We start from the raw sequence: 22,428 nt of genomic DNA, 5'->3' as shown, positions 1-22,428 counted from the left end.
AGCTGCTGCCATGTCCCCCTTCTACAAATGAGAGTGCTGAGGCTTCAGAGGGGAGGAGGGCAGGAAAGGAAACAGCTGGGTACATATCTCTCCAGGGCTCTCCTTCCTGGTCACTGAGCAGGCCCTCGCCTCCCTGCACTGGTGATCAGGGCTTTCTTACAGACCTTGTGATACGTGGCACACAGGTGCCAGGGACAGCCTGGCCCAGACACTCAGAGTGGGTGCAACTCAGGTCCAGACTCGACCCTGGCAGCAAATAACAACAATGGTAATAACCACTTCCAACTTTAGATGTGGAGTGCACCTTGAGGGTGCCATCTGGAGAGCACATACAAACTGTGTGTGCAAGGCTGAGCATCTCCTTGTGCCTCCCCCTGAGGCCAAAACGTGGCCCCTGGACCTCTCATCCTCATCTGCCACAGCCCCCTTGGTGAGGGTCTCAAAGTAGATGAAGCCCACATGCACTGCACTCTCAAAAATGCTCAGCTTACATCACCTGGTGTGCTCAGACGCTTAATCCCCAAAGAGGAAGAGGAGCTTCAGAGCTGGCTGATAGCCCTAATGCCTGAGACCAGGCCCCTGAGATAGGGGCTTGGGGATGGAGAGCTGGGGTGGGGGTGGGGGGGAGGCAGTCTGTGTGCAGGCCTTGTCCCAAACCAATACTCCCGCCCTCTCCATTTTCCACTGAAGCATGTCAAGATACTGACGACCTCCACTTGCCAAACCTCTTTGGCCACATCCCCTGACCACACTGTGTCCACACCTCCAGTAGCCTAGCTACTCTCTTCATGTGCCCACTACCCTGTCAGCCCTCCTTATCCCTCACCCTGGCTGGTTGGCTGGCAGGGTGGTTGCTGAGTCCTTGCAGGCTCCACAAGGTGGCAGCCTTATCTGTCTGGCTCAGGACTGTGCCTGGCACTGAGCAGGGTGCAGGAGTTTGCTGAGCACATGGGAGGGTAGGTTCTGAGTGGGCTTGAGCCGATTCACACAGAGGAAAGAACAGGGCAAAGCCCTCACCCTGACAAGGTTCAGGGGTGATCTCAGGCAGGCCCCTTAGCCTCTCAGGACCTTCCTGAGGCCCCTTCTCAGCCCAGAAACATTGGAGGCACAGCCGCGGAGCAGGTGCTTCAGCCCAAGCCTGTGACAAGGAAGCAAAGCATGGGTACAGGACTTGGAGATACTGCAATCAACCCCATGCCCTGATCCAAGAACTTCCTCTTCTGGACTAAGTCTGGGAAGCCCCAGGAGACACAGCAGACATTGGAAGGACCTGAGAGCAGCTGTGACAGCAGGGACATTCCTGGGGCTGCTCTGACACCCAGTGGTGACTTTCAGAACCAGCTGTGGCAAGGAAGAAGTGCAGCTGCTCCCAAGGTGGAGAGAAAGAGCATGAAGGAGGAGGAAGAGAGGATGTGAACGAGTCTACTCTAGACCGGTGATTCTCAAGATCTGAACATGTGGTGGAATCAATTTAAAGGCCAGCTGGTGACTCAAGTTTCTGAGCTGAGCCTGAGAAGGTGTTTCTAATAGGTTCCCATCCCCACGGTTTAGGAGCGGAATGAAAGAGAAGGGATGGGTGTGTTAACACTGTGTCCTCTGGGATGGAACTTCCACCATTACCCTTACTTTATGGAAGAAGTGGGCTTCTCTGGTGGCTCAGCTGGTAAAGAATCGGCCTGCAATGTGGGAGACCTGGGTTCAATACCTGGGTTGGGAAGAACCCCTGGAAAAGGGAACAGCTACGCAATCCAGTATTCTGGGCTGGAGAATTCTATGAACTGTATAGTCTATGGGGTCGCAGAGTCAGACAAGACTGAGCAACTTTCAGTTTGGAAGAAGTAGCTGAGACTTGCAGAGCCCATGCTGTCTATGTTCCCACAGTGCTGGCCCCAAGTCCTGCATGTGGTCCCTACTGCATGTCTGTGGGGTGGTTATAGCCTGTCCTTGTACCTGCCGTACCTATTTGGACAGGTGAGGTGGCTGAAACTGGGATAAAGAGCCTCCATGGCACATTGCCCAGGACACCTCCCTGCAGAAACTTTAGGCCTCAGTCACCCATTGCACCCAGGATGTATTCCCTGCCTAGGCAGTGCTCACCTGGCCTCTGATGGGTAACTGAAAGAACCAGGCAGGCCCTGCCTGAGAGGCTGAAGAGCACACCAGGTCCACTGCATCACCTGGAGGGCACAACGTCACCAGCCGTCCTAGGGCCCACAGGGAAGCACTTCTGATTTAACTTCCCATCAGCCAGGCAGAGAAAAGGCCAGACAGACACGCAAAGCCAGTGCCAGGCACCCATCCCTCACTGTGTCCCACTGTGTCACTCCTCTCATCAGAGCTGGAAAGGGGAGAAAAGCTTCCTAGGTTGTCAGCAGGCACTGAAGATTGCAGGAGGGAAGATGCTCCTTGTAGAGGAGAGGAAGGCAGAAATGTTCAGGTCAGGTAGGGCACTGGGAAGCTAAGACCGGGGAAAAGTCAAGGCTGGACAGAATCCCCTGGGGGCTGCTGAAAGTGCAGACTCCAGCCCACCCTGGACCCCCTCAGGACTTTGTGCTTGAGTCCCAGGAACACGCATTTCTCATCAGCCCCTGGGCACAAGAGTTTGGACCTCAATGTTTCTAAGCCAAAAATCACCACACCCCACATCTCAAGTGAGGTACAGAGGTCCATTCTTCCCAGTGCAAGAACAGACCCCAAAAATAACAGAGCAACAGGCAAGAATGTGTAACTCACAGAGAATCAGGGGAGCAGAAATAGTGAGGAGCCAGGATATAATCTGCCATGATGCTCAGTGAATATTTAATAGACTGAATGAATTTAATGTATTAAAGAATGGATGTAATGACTATATTCCTTGTTGGAAAGGGTGAATGTCTTTCTCTAGGTGCAAACCTGCCAATCAATTGGTAAGAAGGCAAAGAAATAATGAAGCAACAAAAAAATTGTGATGAAACAACATCTGCATTACATGAACCAACAATTTACATGTAATTTGCAACTGTCCACTGTCAGCTCAGTTCAGTCACTCAGTCATGTCTGACTCTTTGCGACCCCATGAATTGTAGCACACCAGGCCTCCCTGTCCATCACCAACTCCTGGAGTTCACTCAAACTCACCTCCATCGAGTCAGTGGTACCATCCAGCCATCTCATCCTCTGTCGTCCCCTTCTCCTCTTGCCCCCAATCCCTCCCAGCATCAGAGTCTTTTCCAATGTGTCAACTCTTCGCATGAGGAAGCCAAAGTACTGGAGTTTCAGCTTTAGCATCATTCCTCCCAAAGAACACCCAGGACTGATCTCCTTCAGAATGGATTGGTTGGATCTCCTTGCAGTCCAAGAGACTCTAAGGAGTCTTCTCCAACACCACAGTTCAAAAGCATCAATTCTTCGGCGCTCAGCTTTCTTCACAGTCCAACTCTCACATCCATACACGACCACAGGAAAAACCATAGCTTTGACTAGACGGACCTTTGTTGGCAAAGTAATGTCTCTGCTTTTTAATATGCTATCTAGGTTGGTCATAACTTTCCTTCTTATTAACCAGTAAATGCTGTACAAGTGAGGGTTAATAGAAATCTGACTTCCACTGAGTGTTAAGGATAGTTGACCATCAGTAATTACCATTTACTCTGGCTCATCAGCAGCTGCAGCCAGGGCAACTTCTTCCTGAGCTCAGATTTACACCTCCCCAAGGCAATGGCACCCCTCTCCGGTACTCTTGCCTGGAAAATCCCATGGATGGAGGAGCCTGGTAGGCTGCAGTCCTAGTGGGCTGCCGTTTATGGGGTTGCGCAGAGTCGGACACTACTGAAATGACTTAGCATTAGCATTAGCATTAGACCCCTTGCAGAAGGCAATGGCACCCCACTCCAGTGCTCTTGCCTGGAAAATCCCATGGATGGAGGAGCCTGGTAGCCTGCAGTCCACGGGGTCGCAAAGAGTTGGACACGACTGAGTGACTTCACTCTCACTTTTCACTTTCCTGCAATGGAGAAGGAAATGGCAACCCGCTCCAGTGTTCTTGCCTGGAGAATCCCAGGGACAGGGGAGCCTGGTGGGCTACTGTCTATGGGGTCACACAGAGTCAGACACCACTGAAGCTACTTAGTAGCAGCAGCAGCAAACCCCTTGCATGGCATTAGGGCCATGTGACTAGCTCTCACCACTGGAATGAGAGAAGATTGAGCACCACTGCCAAGCTGGGAAGGGATCCTCCCCATCGTCTTCCAGCGGGATGCAGAAGCTCCCTGAGGACTCCAAGGTGCCAGACGGAAGCAGCCCTTATCTCCACATGACTACCAGGAGCAAAAGTCTTGCTCCCACACAGGCCTCACGGATGCAGACTTGAGCAATAGAGATTTTGGCCTTCAGCCCCTGAGGTGGCTTATCACAGCAGTCAGCCTCTGTGCACACCATTCTCCAACTCCCAGTCTCAGGTGTTGGTGTGATCCTGGAGGCACCAACCAATGGAGAAGCTCCAGATATGCTCCAAATAACCTTGTCATCCACTAGTTCCACAAGGTCAAGAAAAGCACAATACCTCCACGAGCCCCACACTGAGATGAGCCACTTTTGAACAATATACTTCACTCCTTGTTAAGTGAAAGTACTGGGCTGGTCAAAACCTTTGTTCAGGTTTTTCGTAGCATTTTAGGGAAAAACCCAAACGAACTTTTTGGCCAACCCAATAAAAGGGTATGAATGGGCAAATTCCTTATGTGCTGATATGGAAATACCTCAGATATGTTAAGTGAAAAAATGGATAAAACAGCATGTATCAGCAGTTTTCAAGGTATGATACAAGGATCCCTGAGGGTGCAAAAGACCCTTTCAGAGGGTCTGCAAGGTTCTCCAACTCTGTGTCTACATGAGGCCTTATTTCCTTCTATCCTTCAATCAAAAACAAAAAACCAGACTGACTGCATAAGCAGATAAACAAATCCAGCTATTAAGCCAGATGCTAAAATCTTTCAAATATAAAAAACTTGGCCTCACTGATTTTGTATTGGAAAATATTTTTTATAAAGTCTATTTCTCAAATACAATGGGTTTACCATTTTGTAAAGTTTTTAAATTTTTCAACTTTATTATCTAATATAGTAAATAATGATAGATATAACTCACCTTAAAGAGTTCTCGGGAGGCCTCAAAACTTTAATCCTATAGAAGGATCCTGAGACTAAAAAGTCTGACTACCACTGGTGTATATACTATCTGTTTTCATTAAAAAAAAAAGGCAGGAAAATAAGAATTTATCTTTGTACTAGTTTCTATATGCATGAAGAAAAACTCACAAAGGATAAATAAACCAGTATGAGTAGTTAAGCAAAGGGAAGGTAGGAAATGGGCAGACAGAAGACCCTTTAGTGAATCTTTTTCATTCTGAATCTATGTATGTATGTATGTGCGTGTGTGTGTGCGTGTGTGTGTGTGTGTGTGTGAGACCTATTCAAAAACAACTAAAATATTAAAAAAAAAAAAAAGAGCCAGAGACAGCATGACAAGATGAGAATGAAGTCCAGCTGAAAAGTAAAACAGCTTACAAAGTCTGTGTGAATGTCACCCCTCCCCCATACCCAGAAATAACTGTCCCCAGGTAAAATACTAGAGAATTATTCTCTGAAGAAATGAAACCAAGAGACTCAGAGCTTTCAGATGAAGACTCCTCATCTTAAACTATGACAGGCAACCACACATCACAACTTAATGGAGGTCTGCAACAGAGGAGATAGACATAAAAGCCCAGAGGAGAGTAATTCAGAAACAAAAGAAAATTTTAAATAATTTTTTAAAACAAAACAACAAAAACACAAAGTCGTACCCAAAGATATCTGAAAAGTTACTGAACCCACACTGCCAAGTTGAGGAAGGTAACTGTGCTCTCGAGAAAAGAATGTTAACTTCTGAGCCTCAGTTTCACTCAGTGTAACCAGGATAAATACTTCCTTTACAGAGTTAAGACAGGAATTTAACGAGTTATTGTTTTCTGATGACAATACATTCCCTAGCACTTAAGGAAAGCTCAAGAAATGGCATTCCTATTGCCTGTGATGCAGCAGAAAAAGCTGTGTTACTACAAAATAATTTTTTAAAAAAACAGATCAGTGTTTGCCAGAGGAGATAGTGGGGAATGGGAGAAATGCATGAACTGTTTTTATCTTTATAGTTTAAATAAACTGAATTTAAAAAACAATAGAAGTCAGTGAAATATGCTTTAAGGTTAACAATCATTTAATGTATTGACATTTTCACTTATAAACATACAATTTGCATATACAGGGAAAAACTGGTTCAGAGGACACAACAGAATACTGGAGACAGGCAAGCAATCAGAAGAGAAAAGAAAATACCAACCCGAGGGGAAAAAAAATGGAACTGCATTCCATGCCGGTGTCTATAAACTTGGGAAGGAGAAAAAGATCGCACAGAATCACAATTAATGTAGAAAACAAACGTGGGTCATTCTGTATCAATGGCAGGAACTTCTCCCATGATCCAGATCTTGCATCCCGGTCCGGCCCACTTCATGAATGTTGATCTGAAACACAGTCGCTCATCTCTCCCTTCTCTTTAAATCTAACCTTGAAGTTAACTCAAGAAATTAAATGCACAGAGCTAAGAAACAAGCAGACTGGCATGTGTGCAACATCAACGGCCAACTATTTAAAAGTGCACATGGAAATAAAATGCTGACTAAACATTTTACTTCAGTTAAAGTGAACAAGTTCCTCCAACTCACCTAACTTCTTGATTTAGGACTACCTAAGCGAGGTGACCAAAAGATTGGCATCTATGAGAACTGGAGCCAGGGAAATGAAGCAGCTCAGCCCGTCTTTATGCTGAGCACGCATTTCCTCTCAGGATGAAGTCACTAGGGACAGTGAACTTCCAGACTCAACTACAGTTGCCCAGTGTGGCTTGCCCAGCTAGGGACAGGGACTGGAGATGGGGGAGCACATGTATGTCAGGACTTCAGTCCACAGGTCCCCCCACTCTGTCAGGGGGCAGAACACAGGGAGACCATCTCCTTCAAGGGCATTTCAGTGACATAACTCAGTATCTGTGGTTCCAGTAATTCCTATTTCAAAATTAACATTCCAGTGCAACATTAAAAACTGAGTTTAGTATTTTGCTTGTAAAGGATACAGCTTGAATAATGATTACCATCTGAACAAAGCTATTCTGATTACATATGATGTAAAATAAGTAACATTTTTAACCATCAAAAGCAGTATTGTCATACATCACATGTGGCGACTTTCCACCACATGACACATCCCAAGACACGACAGCCAAGTATATTTCTTTTCAGCTGGAAACAGACTCTCCAGTGTCACCAAGTACAGTAGAATTGGCGAGGGAAACAGACCTGTGGTCACCACAACGTTCATTTGGCGTCTGGTTTTCATACGGAGATAGATCTATTTAAGTCTGCCTTGGAGGTGGAGTGGACTGATAAGTGAAACAAAAGACTGTGTCTGTAACTGGCCACATAAAATAAAAACAGAATTTGTGCTACCAGGAGTGTATTTTATGGAAACATGGCCACATGGAGTATAGGTGCAGAGACCTTCAATGTGCCTTTGTAAATGTACATTTTTTTAAAACATGCGGGACAGAAAACTGGAACAACTGAAGTTTTAAAAATTACACAGCTAAAGAAATAAGAAAATTACAGAAATGCAGGACCCTTGGTTTTTCAGAGCTTCACATATAAACTGGGGCTCAAAATTAAATGGTTCAAGCTTCTCTGTGACACTAAAGTCAGAAATAAAAGCTAGGCCGGTGTCCTGGTCAGGTGGAAAGGTATCTTGAGCAGGTCATTCATGTCTCTGGGCCGAAATTCCCATCTATAACCTGAGTTTCCCCCACCATGCAGCACAGAGCTCAGGGGCAGCAACAGTGCCCAGTCCTACACAAGACAGGAGATGGGCTCATCAACAGCCTTCAGAAGGACATGAAACACATCCTCCGTGCAGCCCAATCCCCTGGAACAGGAACACTGCAACTATGGCTCTCATTTCACTTTCCTCAGCATTCTCTTAATAATACTTTCTCAACAAGTAGAAAAATAAGCTATAAGTAGGCTGAAGTGGCAATAAAAAATGCCCAAAGCAAACACTAAAACCATGATGCCTCTGAAAAAGATAAATCTACCTCCACACACCTTTTTGTAGTTGTTGTGCCTTCTTCAAGTTTTAAATGATAAAGCCCTAAAATGTTGACACTCAAGTCTACTCCTAATTTGGGATGCTTTCCAAGTATCACTACCAAAAACAAACAAATAAGAATAAAATGAAAAAGCATCATTTTCAAGGGGGGAAACTGTCATCCCATCCATCGTCCTGAGCAGTCAGCTTTGCTGGAGCCCCAGAGGCTGTGGGATATCACACCGCTGCCTAAGGAAGGTTCCAGCCTATAACTCCTGAAGTAACATGCAGCCAGTTCTGGTCTGAGGTTTCAAAGTCCAACATTAAACCAAAAAAACTGAAGTTTTTCTTGCCACAGCCATTCACTCACTCATGTATCACCATGTTACCAGCAAAACACTAAAATTATCCCTTAAGAAGTAAGGCCTAACTCTAAAAACAAAATGGCCTTTCAAAACAGGTGTGTTTAAATAAAGTATTGCGAGAGTTTTATAAGGAAACCCCTCGAATGAGCCAGTGCCGCCACAGAGTCCACATTTTAGCTAAACAGCAGTCCGAAGCTTTCTCTGCAGTACTTCTATGTACTTACAAGCATTTTGTCACTACTTTCAAAAGAACTATTAAACCTATTACTAAAAACATTTATAACAAACAGAAATGCCCTGCAAATCATATTATTGCACACGGGGTATCAGAAGCTATGCACGCCGAGGTTCCACAGACTCTAGAAGACCCAGAACAGAGACCCCAGGGCCATGCCTGTGGCTGCTCCGGCCAGCATGCCCAGCGCCAGGTCGCTGTCGTTGTCTCGGTACCGCTCACGAATGATGACTTGGTTGGCAGGCTGCTGTCCATAAAGCCCTGGAAAAGAAGGAAAGAACAGATTCCTGAGGAGCAGATTGTGAAGCTCAACATTCACTCAGAAAGACAGCTCACTTGCCTGGGACCCTTCCTGAGGTTTCTCCATGCACAGCACTCATCCTACAGACTCGTCTCCCTCAGAGAGCTAGGCGTGGGGGGTGACTTTGGTGAGTGCTCCCCAGCTCTCCTTCACCACAGGTGAAGGGGACTCGGCTTGGCCGAGTGAGGGGGATACCCCATATTTAAGATGGAACTAAGAGAAAATCAAGATGCTCAGTTTCCCAAGGTCCACAGTCCCGGACACTACAGACAGCAGAATCCTAATGAAGTTGCAAACCCCAGCCCACAGTGTCCGCTTTAGGCCCCATAGTGTTCATCAGGATGGCAGGCAGACCAGGAACACAGGAGACACATAAAGCCTAGAGACTGGGAGGGCCAAGGATCCCCATCCAGAAGTTAATGAATTTAAATTAAGCCTTAAATCTGCTAACGTAATCTGCTCTCCATTTTTAATGTTATGCCTTTATGGAGAAAAATATTTGTCAGAGGGAAAACATCTCAAAAACCAACTTTAAACAAATTTAAAGTTATTTGCACAATTAAAGTTCTCAATTGGAAATGTTTGTTTTCTTCTGTATTTCACAATATGTTGTCCAAAAGCTACTTAGCTTTAAAATTGTTCCCACAGGACTTCCCTGGTGGTGCAGTGGATAAGAATCCACCTGCCAATGCAGTGGACACAGGTTCGATCCCCAGACCAGGAGGACTCCACATACTGCAAAGCAACTAAGCCTGTGCACCACCACTACTGAGCCCACACTCCAGAGCCCACGAGCTACAACCACTGAGCCCGCAGGCCCTACAGCCTGTGCTCTAAACAAGAGAAGAGCCCCCAGTCTCTGCAACCAGAAAAAGCCCACATGCAACCACAAAGACCCAGCACAACTGTAAATAAATTTCCTCACATACAGTGTTAACTTTCCTCCTTGACCCATTATTCTCTTAACAGTTCAACCCTAGGAAAAGTGAGAAACTGATCCAATAGTGATATGTCCATGAAGAATGAAGATACTAAATGATAAGTGCTTACCAGTCTAAGCACTCACAGTGTTACAAGCATTTATATGTATAGACTCACTTAATCCTCACAACAATCCTAGGAGTTGAGCTCACTGTTATCCCTATCCTATAAACAGGCAAAGAGAGAGGTACGTGGGGCCTGAGCACAGTGAGTGCATGCCAACTCAGGCACTCTGGCTACAGTGTGCACTCAGACCCCAATGCCCCTGATATGATGAAGGAAAGAGAAGCATCAAAGCCACAGAGTCGGAAAATGAGACCATTATAAACCTAAAGGCTTATCAAGGTCAGACAATAACACTAGAAGCAAGGATTTTCTTTTTTTAATGTAATATTTAAACTACATAACTGGTGAACTGTAGCATTCATAATCACAGCCTTGAAATTTTAAAAATTTCAATTAGGCAACTCCAACTAGTAACATGTAATACAGCAGGACCCTATAGCTGACCTAATTTAAAGACCCCTGGAAAATCTAAATCTGCATTCCAGCTTTAGCTCCACAGAAGGACCCCCTCACTCCATGACCAGGAGCCAACTTCTCCTGCAGCTCATCTCTGTTCCTACCAAAAGCTAAATCTTTACCAAAGTCAGCTGGGGAACATTTCCAAACTGTACTTAATTTAATTACCTAATTTAATCTTTACATAAATGATCCAAACAGGAATGTAGAAAAGGAAGATACTGAGATATTTTAAGAACAACTAAGTCAGATACTTTAGGCCTCCCTGGTGGCTCATATGGTGAAGAATCCATCTGCAATGCAGGAGACCTTGGTTCGATTCCTGGGTTGGGAAGATCCTGGAAAGACTAAATAAAGGCAGATAACTTTTACAAATTACTATCAAACCAAGAAATTGAGAATTACAAAATCTAGAGGTGTTCTCTCAGACTTGGCCCTGGAAACCGCAGAGCAATTACGTGTCATGAGTACCATCTCGACAAGACAGAAACAGAGGACTCTAACCAAAGGAGCCCATTCAAACCAAAGACCTCAAGCCCACATCAAACGACAACTGAACAAATGTCCACTAGTGTGGGAAAATTAAAACAGAATACTTACAGTGTGTACACAGCACTTTTTAAATTTGTTGACTGACCACCGGTTTCAGTAATATTAAAGAGAGGCCTTTAACCTTCTCTGCACAATGGCCTCTATGGACACTGCAAGGCAGTGCGTCATGAAGCTGGCAAAGCACCAGAGTCCTAGAAAGGCCAAATGAAGAGCTCCTGTCTGGTTCCCAGCATGATGCTGCTGTGGGACGACCACAACTGAGCAGCCCTTTCACAGCAAGCACACTTACAGTGTGTACACAGCACTTTTTAAATTGGTTGGTAGGCATTTGGCTGTCATGAGGCAAATGCCAAATGCCTACCAATTGCACTCAGCCCTCAGCAGCAAGTTATCTGAGGTTGCACCGAGAATGCTGTCTCATTCTTCATGATGAAAGTCAAAAGCAGGGATGGAATCCTGTGTGTAAAAATTCCCTTCACAAGCACAAAACTTCTGCTCTTCTACAGAGTAAGAAACAGCTAGGATTATCCCAATCAATGGCCTAGGGGCTGAATAAAAGTCTGGCTCTCATCAGACAAATAGGCTAGGACTTAAAAACTGAACACAAACTGCAAAATAAATGGGAAAAAATAATTTATACAAAAGAAGATTTAATTTGTAAACAATTACACAATCTTTACCTTTGCCAGTAATCAGAAATGTAAACTAAGGCAACCTGGTTCCGTGTTAAGATCTAGTGAGGTTATCAAAACTTTCAGAGCACGACAAAAACAGCAGGCAACTGTGATGCAACTGCAGAGAAACCAGCACATCAGTAACTCCTGGGGCATTATAAACTGGTGACCTACTCTGGGAAACAACTTAGTAAATGCACAGCATCAAGAGTTACTGTAATACCGTCAGATGAAATGAAATAAGTATAAACTTCCCTCAAAACAATCCAGAGCTGGGGAAAAAGGTACAGATGAAACAAGATGCTGTAACTGTTAAAGTTGGTAACAGGTAAATTTAACAGCTCATTTACTGTCCTTACTGTAAACTTTTATAATTTTAAAATGTATCAAAACATTTATGCCCTTTGACATATTAATATACAGAAATCAAAAATGTACTCTAAGACATACTTAACAGGAATAAAAAACAAACTGATTAGAAACAGTCAAAGCAATATCTATGACAGAAAAATTGAACAGAAAAAGTAAACAGCCAATACGTACTAGAAGACTTCATATTACCCCATATGATAGGATGCAATCATTAAAAAATACTAATGAAGATTATGTAGCCCTCTGGACAAAATATATAAAATTTTTAAATGAGAATGGAATGTAAAACGTAATGTAATGCCATTAACAAAACCAAACAAAGCAAACACACTCCAAAAAAGTAATGTAAGATAACAAATATGAAACTATTATTTTACAAGAAGAAAATAATTAAACAAAAATAGCTGTGCTAGGATCAGAGGATAGACAAATATCTCATTTTTTAGTATCATTATTTCACTGGTTTTCAACTTGGCATAAAAAAAAAAAAAATCAAGCAAGGCAAAACTCTTCAGAGTCTACACTACCTTAATGATCAGCATCAGATTCCCAAAACAGGTAACTGGAGAAACTCTCCTCTATTAGGTGCTAACGCACCACTAACCACCACTAACTGTGAGTCTGGGGAAATCCAGACTCTGTGGCAACCCCACTGGCTTCTTTGCGGCATTAATATCAGTGACCACTCACTATTCTGGTAACACTGTCCCTCCACTGCTTCTGCGATAAGGCACTGTGCTAGATTTCTGATCTCTCAGCAACCTCTAGGCTCCCATTCCAATCCATTCATCAGTTCACTCTCATGTGTGTCACTCTGACATGCCGTACTCACTGAGAACTGCACCTGCCTGACTTCACCTGCTCCCTGGGGTCTGGGTATGGCCTCACTCTTCAGGCCATCAGCCACATAGCTCAGGTCACCCTTGCCCTGGCTGTAGGCTCCAGCACCACTGCCAGGATATTCTTGACCTCCACCCTATAGACATCCCCCTGCCCAGGCTGCACCCAGGACTTGACGCTATCTCAGTTCAGTTCAGATGCTCAGTCATGTCTGACTCTTTGAGACCCCATGGACTGCAACAGCCAGGCTTCCCTGTCCATCACCAACTCCCAGAGCTTGCTCAAACTCATGTCCATCAAATCGGTGATGCCATCCAACCATCTTATCCTCTGTCGTCCCCTTCTCCTTCTTCCTTGAATCTTTCCCAGCATCAGGGTCTTTTCCAATGAGTCAGCTCTTCGCATCAGGTGGCTAAAGTATTGGAGTTTCAGCTTCAGTATCAGTCCTTCCAATGAATATTCAGGACTGATTTTCCTTGTTGCTATCTACACAGGTCAATCGCTCACACCTAACACTCAGTTTCAGGTGAGATGAAAATGAAAGGAGTAAATATAAGCCTTCCCCAGGGTAAAATATAAGCCCTTCCATGCCCCTACTTCATCTGCAAAATGAAACATCACCTCCATAGTGAAAATTTTTGAAGCTACAACCAGAAGGAAAAAAACAGGAGAAAGATTACCTCTTATTCCTTAAAATGCGACTCTTAGGTTATTTGTTAATATAAGTGTATTTCAGTAAGTACAAATTCTCATCTTGGGAATGAATCTGAATACAAGAGTGAAGTTTTAAAAACCAAGCCTACTCTAACTTTGTAAAGTAGTGTGAAAATATATAATGCTTTCTTTTTTTTTTTCAATAGCACAGTGACTTGTCATCTATAACCAGAAAAATTACAGTTCACTTACCCCTAAACTGACAAATAAAACTTCCTCAGGCTTCACTGATCTACACACTAAATGATGAGAAACTAGGAATGAAAGGCTGGCATGAGTTACCTGCATACGGGTACTGATAGGGTACAGCATAAGCCTGTCCATTTGCAGCATAGACAACTTGAGTTCCTGGTGGGTATGCACCACTGTATGGACCATAGCCATACGCCTGCTGAAAAAGATATAAGCCCATTAGAAATACAATTTTAAAATTCAACATCCATTTACAATAAAAACTCTCAACCAAATGGTTATAAAGAGAACATATCTCAACATAAGAAAAACTACGTATGACAAGCCCATAGCTAGCATCAACACTCAATGGATGATGAAAAGCTAAACGATTTCTCTATGATCAGGAACAAGACAATGATGCCTACTGTACCCACTTTTATTCAACATACTATGAGAAGGCCAAGTCAGAGCCATTTAGACAAGAAAAGGAAATAAAAGGCATCCAAACTAGAAAGGAAAAAGTACTGAGTTAGCCAAAAAGTTTGCTGGGGCTTTTCTGTAAGATGGTATGGAAAAAAAACCAAATGAACTTTTTGGCCAACCCAATAAAACTGTCACTATTTGCAGATGACAGAATAGTATATAAAGAAAACCCTAAAGACTCTACAGAAAAAACTAAGAATAAATGAATTCAGTAAAGTTCCAGGATATAAAATTCATACACATAAATCTGTTGAATTTCAATACACTAGGAACAAACTCTCAGAAAGAGCAATTAGGAAAATCATACTATGTACAATTGCATCAAAACAATAAATTATGATCTTCCCGACCCAGGGAGCAAATCAGGGTCTCCTGCACTGCAGGCAGATTCTTTACCATCTAACACACCACGGAAGCCCAGGATAAGCATACTACTATATATAAAATAGATAATCAACAAGGACCTGATGTATAGCACTGGGAACTCTACCCAAAACTCTGTAATAACCTATAAGGGAAAAGAGCCTGAAAAATAATAGACATACATATATGTACAGATGAATCAGTTTGTTGTACACTTCAAACTAATACAGTATTGTAAAACAAGTATGTTGTTGTTCAGTCGCTCAATCATGTCCAACTCTTTGCCATCGCATGGACTGCAGCACGCCAGGCTTCCCTGTCCTATCTCCGGGAGTTTGCTCAGATTCGTGCCCACTGAGTCGGTGATGCAGCCCAATCAGCTCATCCTCTGTTGCCTCCTTCTCCTACCCTCAATCTTTCCCAGCATCAGTGTTTTCCAATGAATCAGCTCTTCTCATCAGGTGGCCAAAGTATTGGAACTTCAGCTTCTGTCCTTCCAATGAATATTCAGGGTTAATTTCCTTTAGGATTGACTGGTTTGATCTCCTTGCTGTGCAAGACACTCTCAAGAGTCTTCTCCAATATCACGGTGCAAAAGCATCAATTCTTCAGCACTCAGCCTTCTTTGTGGTCCAACTCTCACACCCTACATAACTACTTGAAAAACCATAGCTTTGACTATACAGACCTTTGTCTACAAAGTGATGTCTCTGCTTTTTAATACACTGTCTAGGTTTGTCATAGCTTTTCTTCCAAGGAGCAAGCGTCTTTTGTGGCTGCTGCCACCATCCACAGTGATTCTGGAGCCCAAGAATATAAAATCTATAACTGTTTCCACTTTTTCCCCTTCTGTTTCCCATAAAGTGATGGGACCGAATGCCATGACCATATTCTTAATTTTTTGAATGTTGAGTTTTAAGCCAGGTTTTCACTCTCCTCTTTCACAAAGAGGCTCTTTAGTTCCTCTTTGCTTTCTGCCATTAGAGTGGTATTATCTGCATATCTGAGGCTGTTGATACTTCTCACAGCAATCTTAACTCCAGCTTGGGATTCATCCAGCCTACATTTTGCATGATACACTGTGCACATAAGTTAAATAAGCAGGGTGACAATATACAGCCTTGACATACTCCTTTTACCAATTCTGAACCAATCCACTGTTCCATGTCTGGTTCTAACTTCCTTCTTAAGCTGCTTACACGTTTCTCAGGAGACAGGTAAAGTGGTCTGGTATTCCCATCTCTTTAAGAATTTTCCACAGTTTGTTGTGATCCACACAGTCAAAGGATTTAGCATTGTCAATGAAGCAAAAGTACATGTTTTTCTCAAATTCCCTTGCTTTTTCTATGATCCAACAGATGTTGGCAATTTGATCTCTGGTACCTGCCTCTTCAAAACCCAACTTGTTTATCTGGAAGTTTTTGGTTCATGTACTCCTAAAGCCTAGATTGAAGGATTTTGAGCATAACCTTGCTAGCATGTGAAATGAGCGCAACTGTATAGTCTGAACATTCTTTAGTGTTGCCTTTCTTTGGGATTGGAATGAAAAACACCTTCTCCAGTCCTGTGGTCAAGGCTGAGTTTTCTCAATTTGCTGACATAATGTGTGCAGCACTTTTAACAGCATCGGAATTCCATCACCTCCACTAGCTTTATTTGTAGTAATTAATTCTTCCTAAGACCCACTTGACTTCACACTCCAGGATGTCTGGCTCTAGGTGAATGACCACACCATCGTGGTTATCCGGGTCATTAAAATCTTATTTGTATAGTTCTGTATATTCTTACCACTTTCTTCATTTCTTCTGCTTCTGTGAGGTCCCTGCTGTTTCTGTCCTTTATTGTGCCCATCTCTGCATGAAATTGGTATCTTCCAATTTTCTTGAGGAAATCTCTAGTCTTTCCCATTCTGTTGTTTTCCTCTATTTCTCTGCACTGTTTACCTAAAAAGGCCTTTTTCTCTCTCCTTGCTGTTCTTTGGAACTCTACATTCAGTTGGGAATATCTTTCCCTTTGTCATTTGCCTTTGGCTTGTCTTCGTTCTCAGCTGTTTGTAAGGTGTCCTCAGACCACCATTTTGCCTTCTTGCATTTCTTCTTCTTTGGGATGGTTTTGGTCACCACCTCCTATTCAGTGTTACAAACCTCCATCCACAGTTCTTCAGGCACCTTATTTACCAGATCTAATCCCTTGAATCTATTCATCACCTCCACTGTATAATCATAAGGGCTTTGATTTAGATCATACTTGAATGGTCTAGTGGTTTTCCCTATTTTCCAATTTAAGTCTGAATTCTTCAGTAAGGAACTCAATCTGAGCCACAGTCAGCTCCAGGTCTTGTTTTTGCTGACTGTAAAAACTTCTCCATCTTTGGCTGCAAAGAACGTTATCAATCTAATTTCAGTATTGACCATCTGGTGATGTCCACGTGTAGAGTTGTCTCTTGTGTTGTTGGAAGAGGGTGTTTGCTATGACTAGTGCATTCTCTTGGCAAAACTCAACCTTTGTCCTGCTTCTTTTTGTACTCCAAGCTAAACTTGCCTGTAACAGCTTATCTCTTGACTTCCTACTTTTGCATCCCAATCTTTTATGATGAAAAGAACACTTTTCTAGTGTTAGTTCTAGAAGGTCTTGTAGGTCTTCATAAAACCGGTCAACTTCAGCTTCTTTGGCTTTAGTGGCTGGAGCACAGATTGGATTACTGTGGTGCTGAATGGTTTGCCTTTGAAACAGATGGAGATCATTCTATCATTTTTGAGATTGCAACCAAGTATTTCACTCTGAACTCTTTTGTTGACTATAAGGGCTAGTCCATTTCTTCTAAGGGATTCTTGACCACAGTAGTAGATACAATGGTCATCTGAATTAAATTCGCCCATTCCCATCCATTTTAGTTCACTGATTCCTAAAGTACTGATGTTCGCTCTTGGCATCTCCTTCTTGACCATGTCCAATTTACCTTGATTCATGGACCTAACATTCCAGGTTCCTATTCAATATTGCTCTTTACAGCACTGGACTTTATTTTCGCCACCAGACACATCCACAGCTGAGCCTCATTTCCTCTTTGGCCAAGCTACTTCATTCTTTCGGACCTATTTCTCCACTCTTCCCCAGTATCATATTGGATACCTACTGACCTGGGAGGTTTATCTTCCAGTGTCATATCTTTTTGCCTTTTCATTCTGTTCATGGGGTTCTCAAGGCAAGAATACTTTAGGGGTCTGCCATTCTCTTCTCCAGTATATCACGTTTTATCAAAAGTCACCACCATGACCCATCTATCCATCACAGCATGGCTCACAATTTCACCAAGTTGCACAAGGCTGTGATCCCTGTGATCATTTTGGTTAGCTTTCCATGACTGTGGTTTTCATTCTAGAGGTGGTGGGATTATAGTCAAGTATATGCTAATATAAGTATATTTGATATCTAAGTATATCAAGTATACTCTAATATAAAATGAAAATTATAAAACAAAACAAAAAAGCAATAAAATGGCTAGGATAAATTTAACCAAAGACGTGAAGGGCCTATACACTGAAAACTATACAACAGTGATGAAAGATATTGAAAATACAAATAAATGAAAATATATTCCAAGCTAATGGATTAGAAGAATAATTAAAATGTCCATACTATCCAAAATAATCTATAGATTCAATGCAATTCCTATCAAATTTCCAATGGCATTTTTTGTAGAAATATGGAACTACAAAAGACCCAACATAGCCAAAGAAAGAAGAATAAAGCTGAAGGTATCATGCTCCCAGATTTCAAACTAAACTACAAAGTAATCACAACAGTATGGTATTGGCATAAAAATAGACACAGAATCAATGGAACAGGAGAACCCAGAAACAAACCTACATATACATGGTAAATTCACTTACCACAAAGGAGCCAAAAATATACAAAACAATGGGGAAAGGAGAGTCTCTTCAATAAATGGTGCTGAGAAAGTTAAGATAATCATATGCAAAAGAATGAAATTTGACCATACATGGTATCTTATACCATACACAAAAATTGACTCAAAGTGGACTAAAGATGTAAAATCTTGAAACCCTAAAACTCCTAGAAAAAAATCATAGGTGATAAGCTCAACAGTGGTTACAGTGATGATTTTTTTGGATCTGATTCCAAAATCAAAGGCAACAAAAGCAAAAATAAATGTGAGACTACATCAAACTAAAAAGCTCCTGAACAACAAAGGAAATTGTCAACAAAATGAAAAGGCAAGCTATCAAATGGGAGAAAATATTCACAAATCATGTTATCTGATAAGAAGTTAATATCTAAAGTATCAACATATAAGGAACTCATACAACTCAAAGGCAAAAAACAATCTGATTAAAAAACAGACCAAAGAACTAAATAGACATCTTCCCAAAGAAGAAATACAGATGGTCAACAGGCACATGAAATGATATTCAACGTCACTAATCATCAGGGAAATGCAAATCAAAACCACAATGAGTGTCACCTCGCACTTATTAGAATGACTATTACTAAAAACACAAAAAATAACAACTGCTGACAAGGATGTGAAGAAAAGGGAACCCTCAAACACAATTATTAACATGATATTAAAATGATTAAATTAAAATGATTAAAATGATATTAAAATGATAAGATTTTATCTTATCTGGTGCCTCCTGTATCTAAAACAATAATAGAAGGAAGTTTCTCTAAAAATTAAGAATAGAATTACCAGTTGATTCGGCAATTCCACTTCTGAGTATTTATTCAAAGGAAACAAAAACACTAACACAAAAAGGTATCTGTATCCCCAAGTTCAATGCAGCATTATTTACAATAGCTAAGATACAGAAACAATGTAAAGTGTCCATCAATTAACAAACATATAAAGAAAACGTGGTCCAAATATGCAATGGAATATTATTCTACCATTAAAAAAGGACATCTTGCCTTTTTTTGTCCGCATGGATAGACCCTGAGTTTTTGAAAGAAGTCAAAGACAAATACCATACGATCTCATCTGTATGTGGAATCTATCTTTAAAACAAAAACAAAAAAAAAGTTCACAGATACAGAGAACAGACTGGTAGCTGCCAAAGAGGAGGGGGAACCAGAGAGGTGGGGTGGCGGGGTGGGCAAGGGATGAACAAATTGGGTAAGGGAATCAAAATGTACAAACTTCCAGTCATAACATAAATAAGCCATGGGGATATAATGCACACCACGGTGGCTATAGTTTATACTACTATACTGCATATTTGAAAGTTGCTAAGACAGTAGATCTTAAAAGTTCTCAGCATTTAAGAAAACAATTCTTTACATACGGTGACATGTTAAACAGACCTACTGCAGTGATGATTTTGCAATATATACCAATACAGATTATGCTATACACTGGAAACTAACATAGTGTTGCATGTCAAATATACCTCAGTTTTTTTAAACACAATTTGAAACAACTGGCAATGTATTAAAATTGGTTCTCCAAATTCCAGTCTATAAAGTATGACTGTTGCTGCTGCTGCTGCTAAGTCGCTTCAGTCGTATCCAACTCTGTGCAACCCCACAGATGGCAGCCCACCAGGCTCCGCCGTCCCTGGGATTCTCTAGGCAAGATCACTGGAGTGGGTTGCCATTTCCTTCTCCATTGCATGAAACTGAAAAGTGAAAGTGAAGTCGCTCAGTCGTGTCCGACCCTCAGCGACCCCATGGACTGCAGCCCACCAGGCTCCTCCGTCCATGGGGTTTTCTAGGCAAGAGTACTGGAGTGGGGTGCCATCGCCTTCTCCGTAAAGTATGACAGTCTATTAAAAAAGTAAAGAATATGAGACAGTGTGCTCATATACTTTAAGGTTCTAAAAATACAAACCCATAACTGAAACCTACTTTCAGGCTGTAAAATAAAGAAGGCAGAAAAACACAACAAAAAAGAGAACTGGACTTGCCAGTGATTCTAACTTCAATTCAGCTCTGCCATTAACCTGACCTTCAGTAAGTCATCTATCTACAGGCCTTATATTGTTCATCTTGAAAATGATCAGTTTGGACTAAGTGATAAATGAGATTCATCCAACGTCAGTTTTCTCTTGGTAAAACCAACCTAGTAGCAAAACCCTTCCCACAAAACCCTCCCCAGTCCAATTTCCAGAAGTTCCTGAGTGGAGAATATAAAAGACTGAGGCTATTGAGGAGTCTGAAGACAGAGGCCTGGACAGGTGACCGGCAGTTTTCCAACAGAACATGCCTATGAAAGAACACAGCCAGAAATGAGCAGTGGACTGCTTCCACTGACCAAGTAAAGGACTGGAAAGCATGGAGATAAAAGGCCTGGCCTCCCTTCAGAGCTCACAGCTGGTGGGAAGGTAGATGTGTTTACAGACAATTACAATTATTGTTACTATGTGACAAAGGCTACCACACAGGGAGCAGCTGCAGCCTGGCAAATACACAGGTAGATCTGAATCTGTTATCTTACAAAAGCAGGAGATAGGACTTATGCTTTTGGAGGATAAAATAGATGCAGATGTTTTCCCTATTCTTCCTGCTACATACAACTGAAAACCCTGGACATTACACATACAACAAACGTAAGGAGACTATGAAAGGTGGCGAGAAGGCGGTCAACTGTCTGCAGACTTCATGACCCTAAGAAGGACATGCAGTGAGTCCCCTGGGTTTTCTTTTTGCCTCCTACATCCTAGACTGGATAAAGTAGAAGTGGCAACACAGAAATGCCAGTATGTGCAGACCTTTCCTTGTCTTCCTCGAAGAAAGCCTGCTGTCTCTACCCAAAGAACCTGGGAAGGTAATCTAGCAAGAGAGACCATTTTTAGGCAATACCTGCTCCACTCCAACCAGACAACACGAAAATAGCTGTGGCTATTACTTCCACCAGCAAAGTTAAGTCTGGAGAAAGGCTCTCGCCCACCCCATCCTGAACAGCGTCAGAGAAGGTCAAGTAGGAAGCTGGAAATATCATCCCTGTCGGATAGAAACATGGCAGCCCCAGTCCCATGCCGGTGTCAGTGGAGACCATGCAGGGAGCCAGAACTTTCATCTCTGCCCAGCGGAAACAAGGTGCCCCTTCCCATCCTGCTGGGGTAGGATCAACAGGGACCGAGTGGAGAAGAAGTACGTTCACAACCTCTTACCAGTAACCATTGTTATATAGTTACAGAGAGGCTTATGGGAAACAGCTGAAAATGTCCCTCCACCTCCCAGGCAGGCTGGTGTCAGCAGAGACCTAGAGAAGGGCCTGAATTCCCAGCCCTCGAGAAGTGACAATGAACCACAGTCAACTGGGATCCAGTGGAAGACCTGGACTTCCACCCTTCACATGGAAGAAACAAAGCAAGCCTCACCCACCTGAGAAGCATTAGAAGGAACTCTGCTAAAATGCAGGACTTGAATAGATTCAGTCTTATAATATTTAAAATTTCCAGGTTTTGATAAAAAATAATTTGTCATACCAAGAACCAGGAAGATCTCAAATTGAAATGAGAAAAGACAAAAGAGACGAACACCAAGGTAACAAAGATGTTGGAATTACCTAGGAAGGACTTTAAAGCAGCTACCATTAAGAGAAATTACAGACAGGTGGTAATGACCTTACCACAGGTGACACAGTGGTAAAGAATCTGCCCACCATTGCAGGAGATGCGTGAGGGTTCAATCTCTGAGTCAGGAAGACCCCTGGAAAAGAAAATAGCTACCCACTCCA

General features: G+C 42.5%; 1 protein-coding gene across 9 annotated transcripts in view; it reads right to left on the bottom strand.

Annotated features, from left to right (window-relative positions):
• Positions 1-6,208: 6,208 nt before the first annotated feature.
• PLEKHB2 (pleckstrin homology domain containing B2) overlaps positions 6,209-22,428 on the bottom strand; it is a 49,253-nt gene continuing 33,033 nt past the window's right edge. For 5 of the 9 annotated variants that reach the window (XM_059877202.1, XM_059877180.1, XM_059877207.1 and 2 more), the window contains 2 exons: positions 13,989-14,097; positions 6,214-9,011 (listed from right to left, as the gene is read on the bottom strand). In XM_059877202.1, the coding sequence (XP_059733185.1) occupies positions 8,875-9,011; positions 13,989-14,097 (246 nt within the window). In that variant the 3' untranslated portion in view covers positions 6,214-8,874. 9 annotated transcript variants of the gene reach the window in all.

The sequence above is a fragment of the Bos taurus genome, chromosome 2 (assembly GCF_002263795.3).
Source record: "Bos taurus isolate L1 Dominette 01449 registration number 42190680 breed Hereford chromosome 2, ARS-UCD2.0, whole genome shotgun sequence".
Taxonomy (NCBI): Eukaryota; Metazoa; Chordata; class Mammalia; order Artiodactyla; family Bovidae; genus Bos; species Bos taurus.
This window is presented reverse-complemented; position numbering and strand designations above follow the sequence as displayed.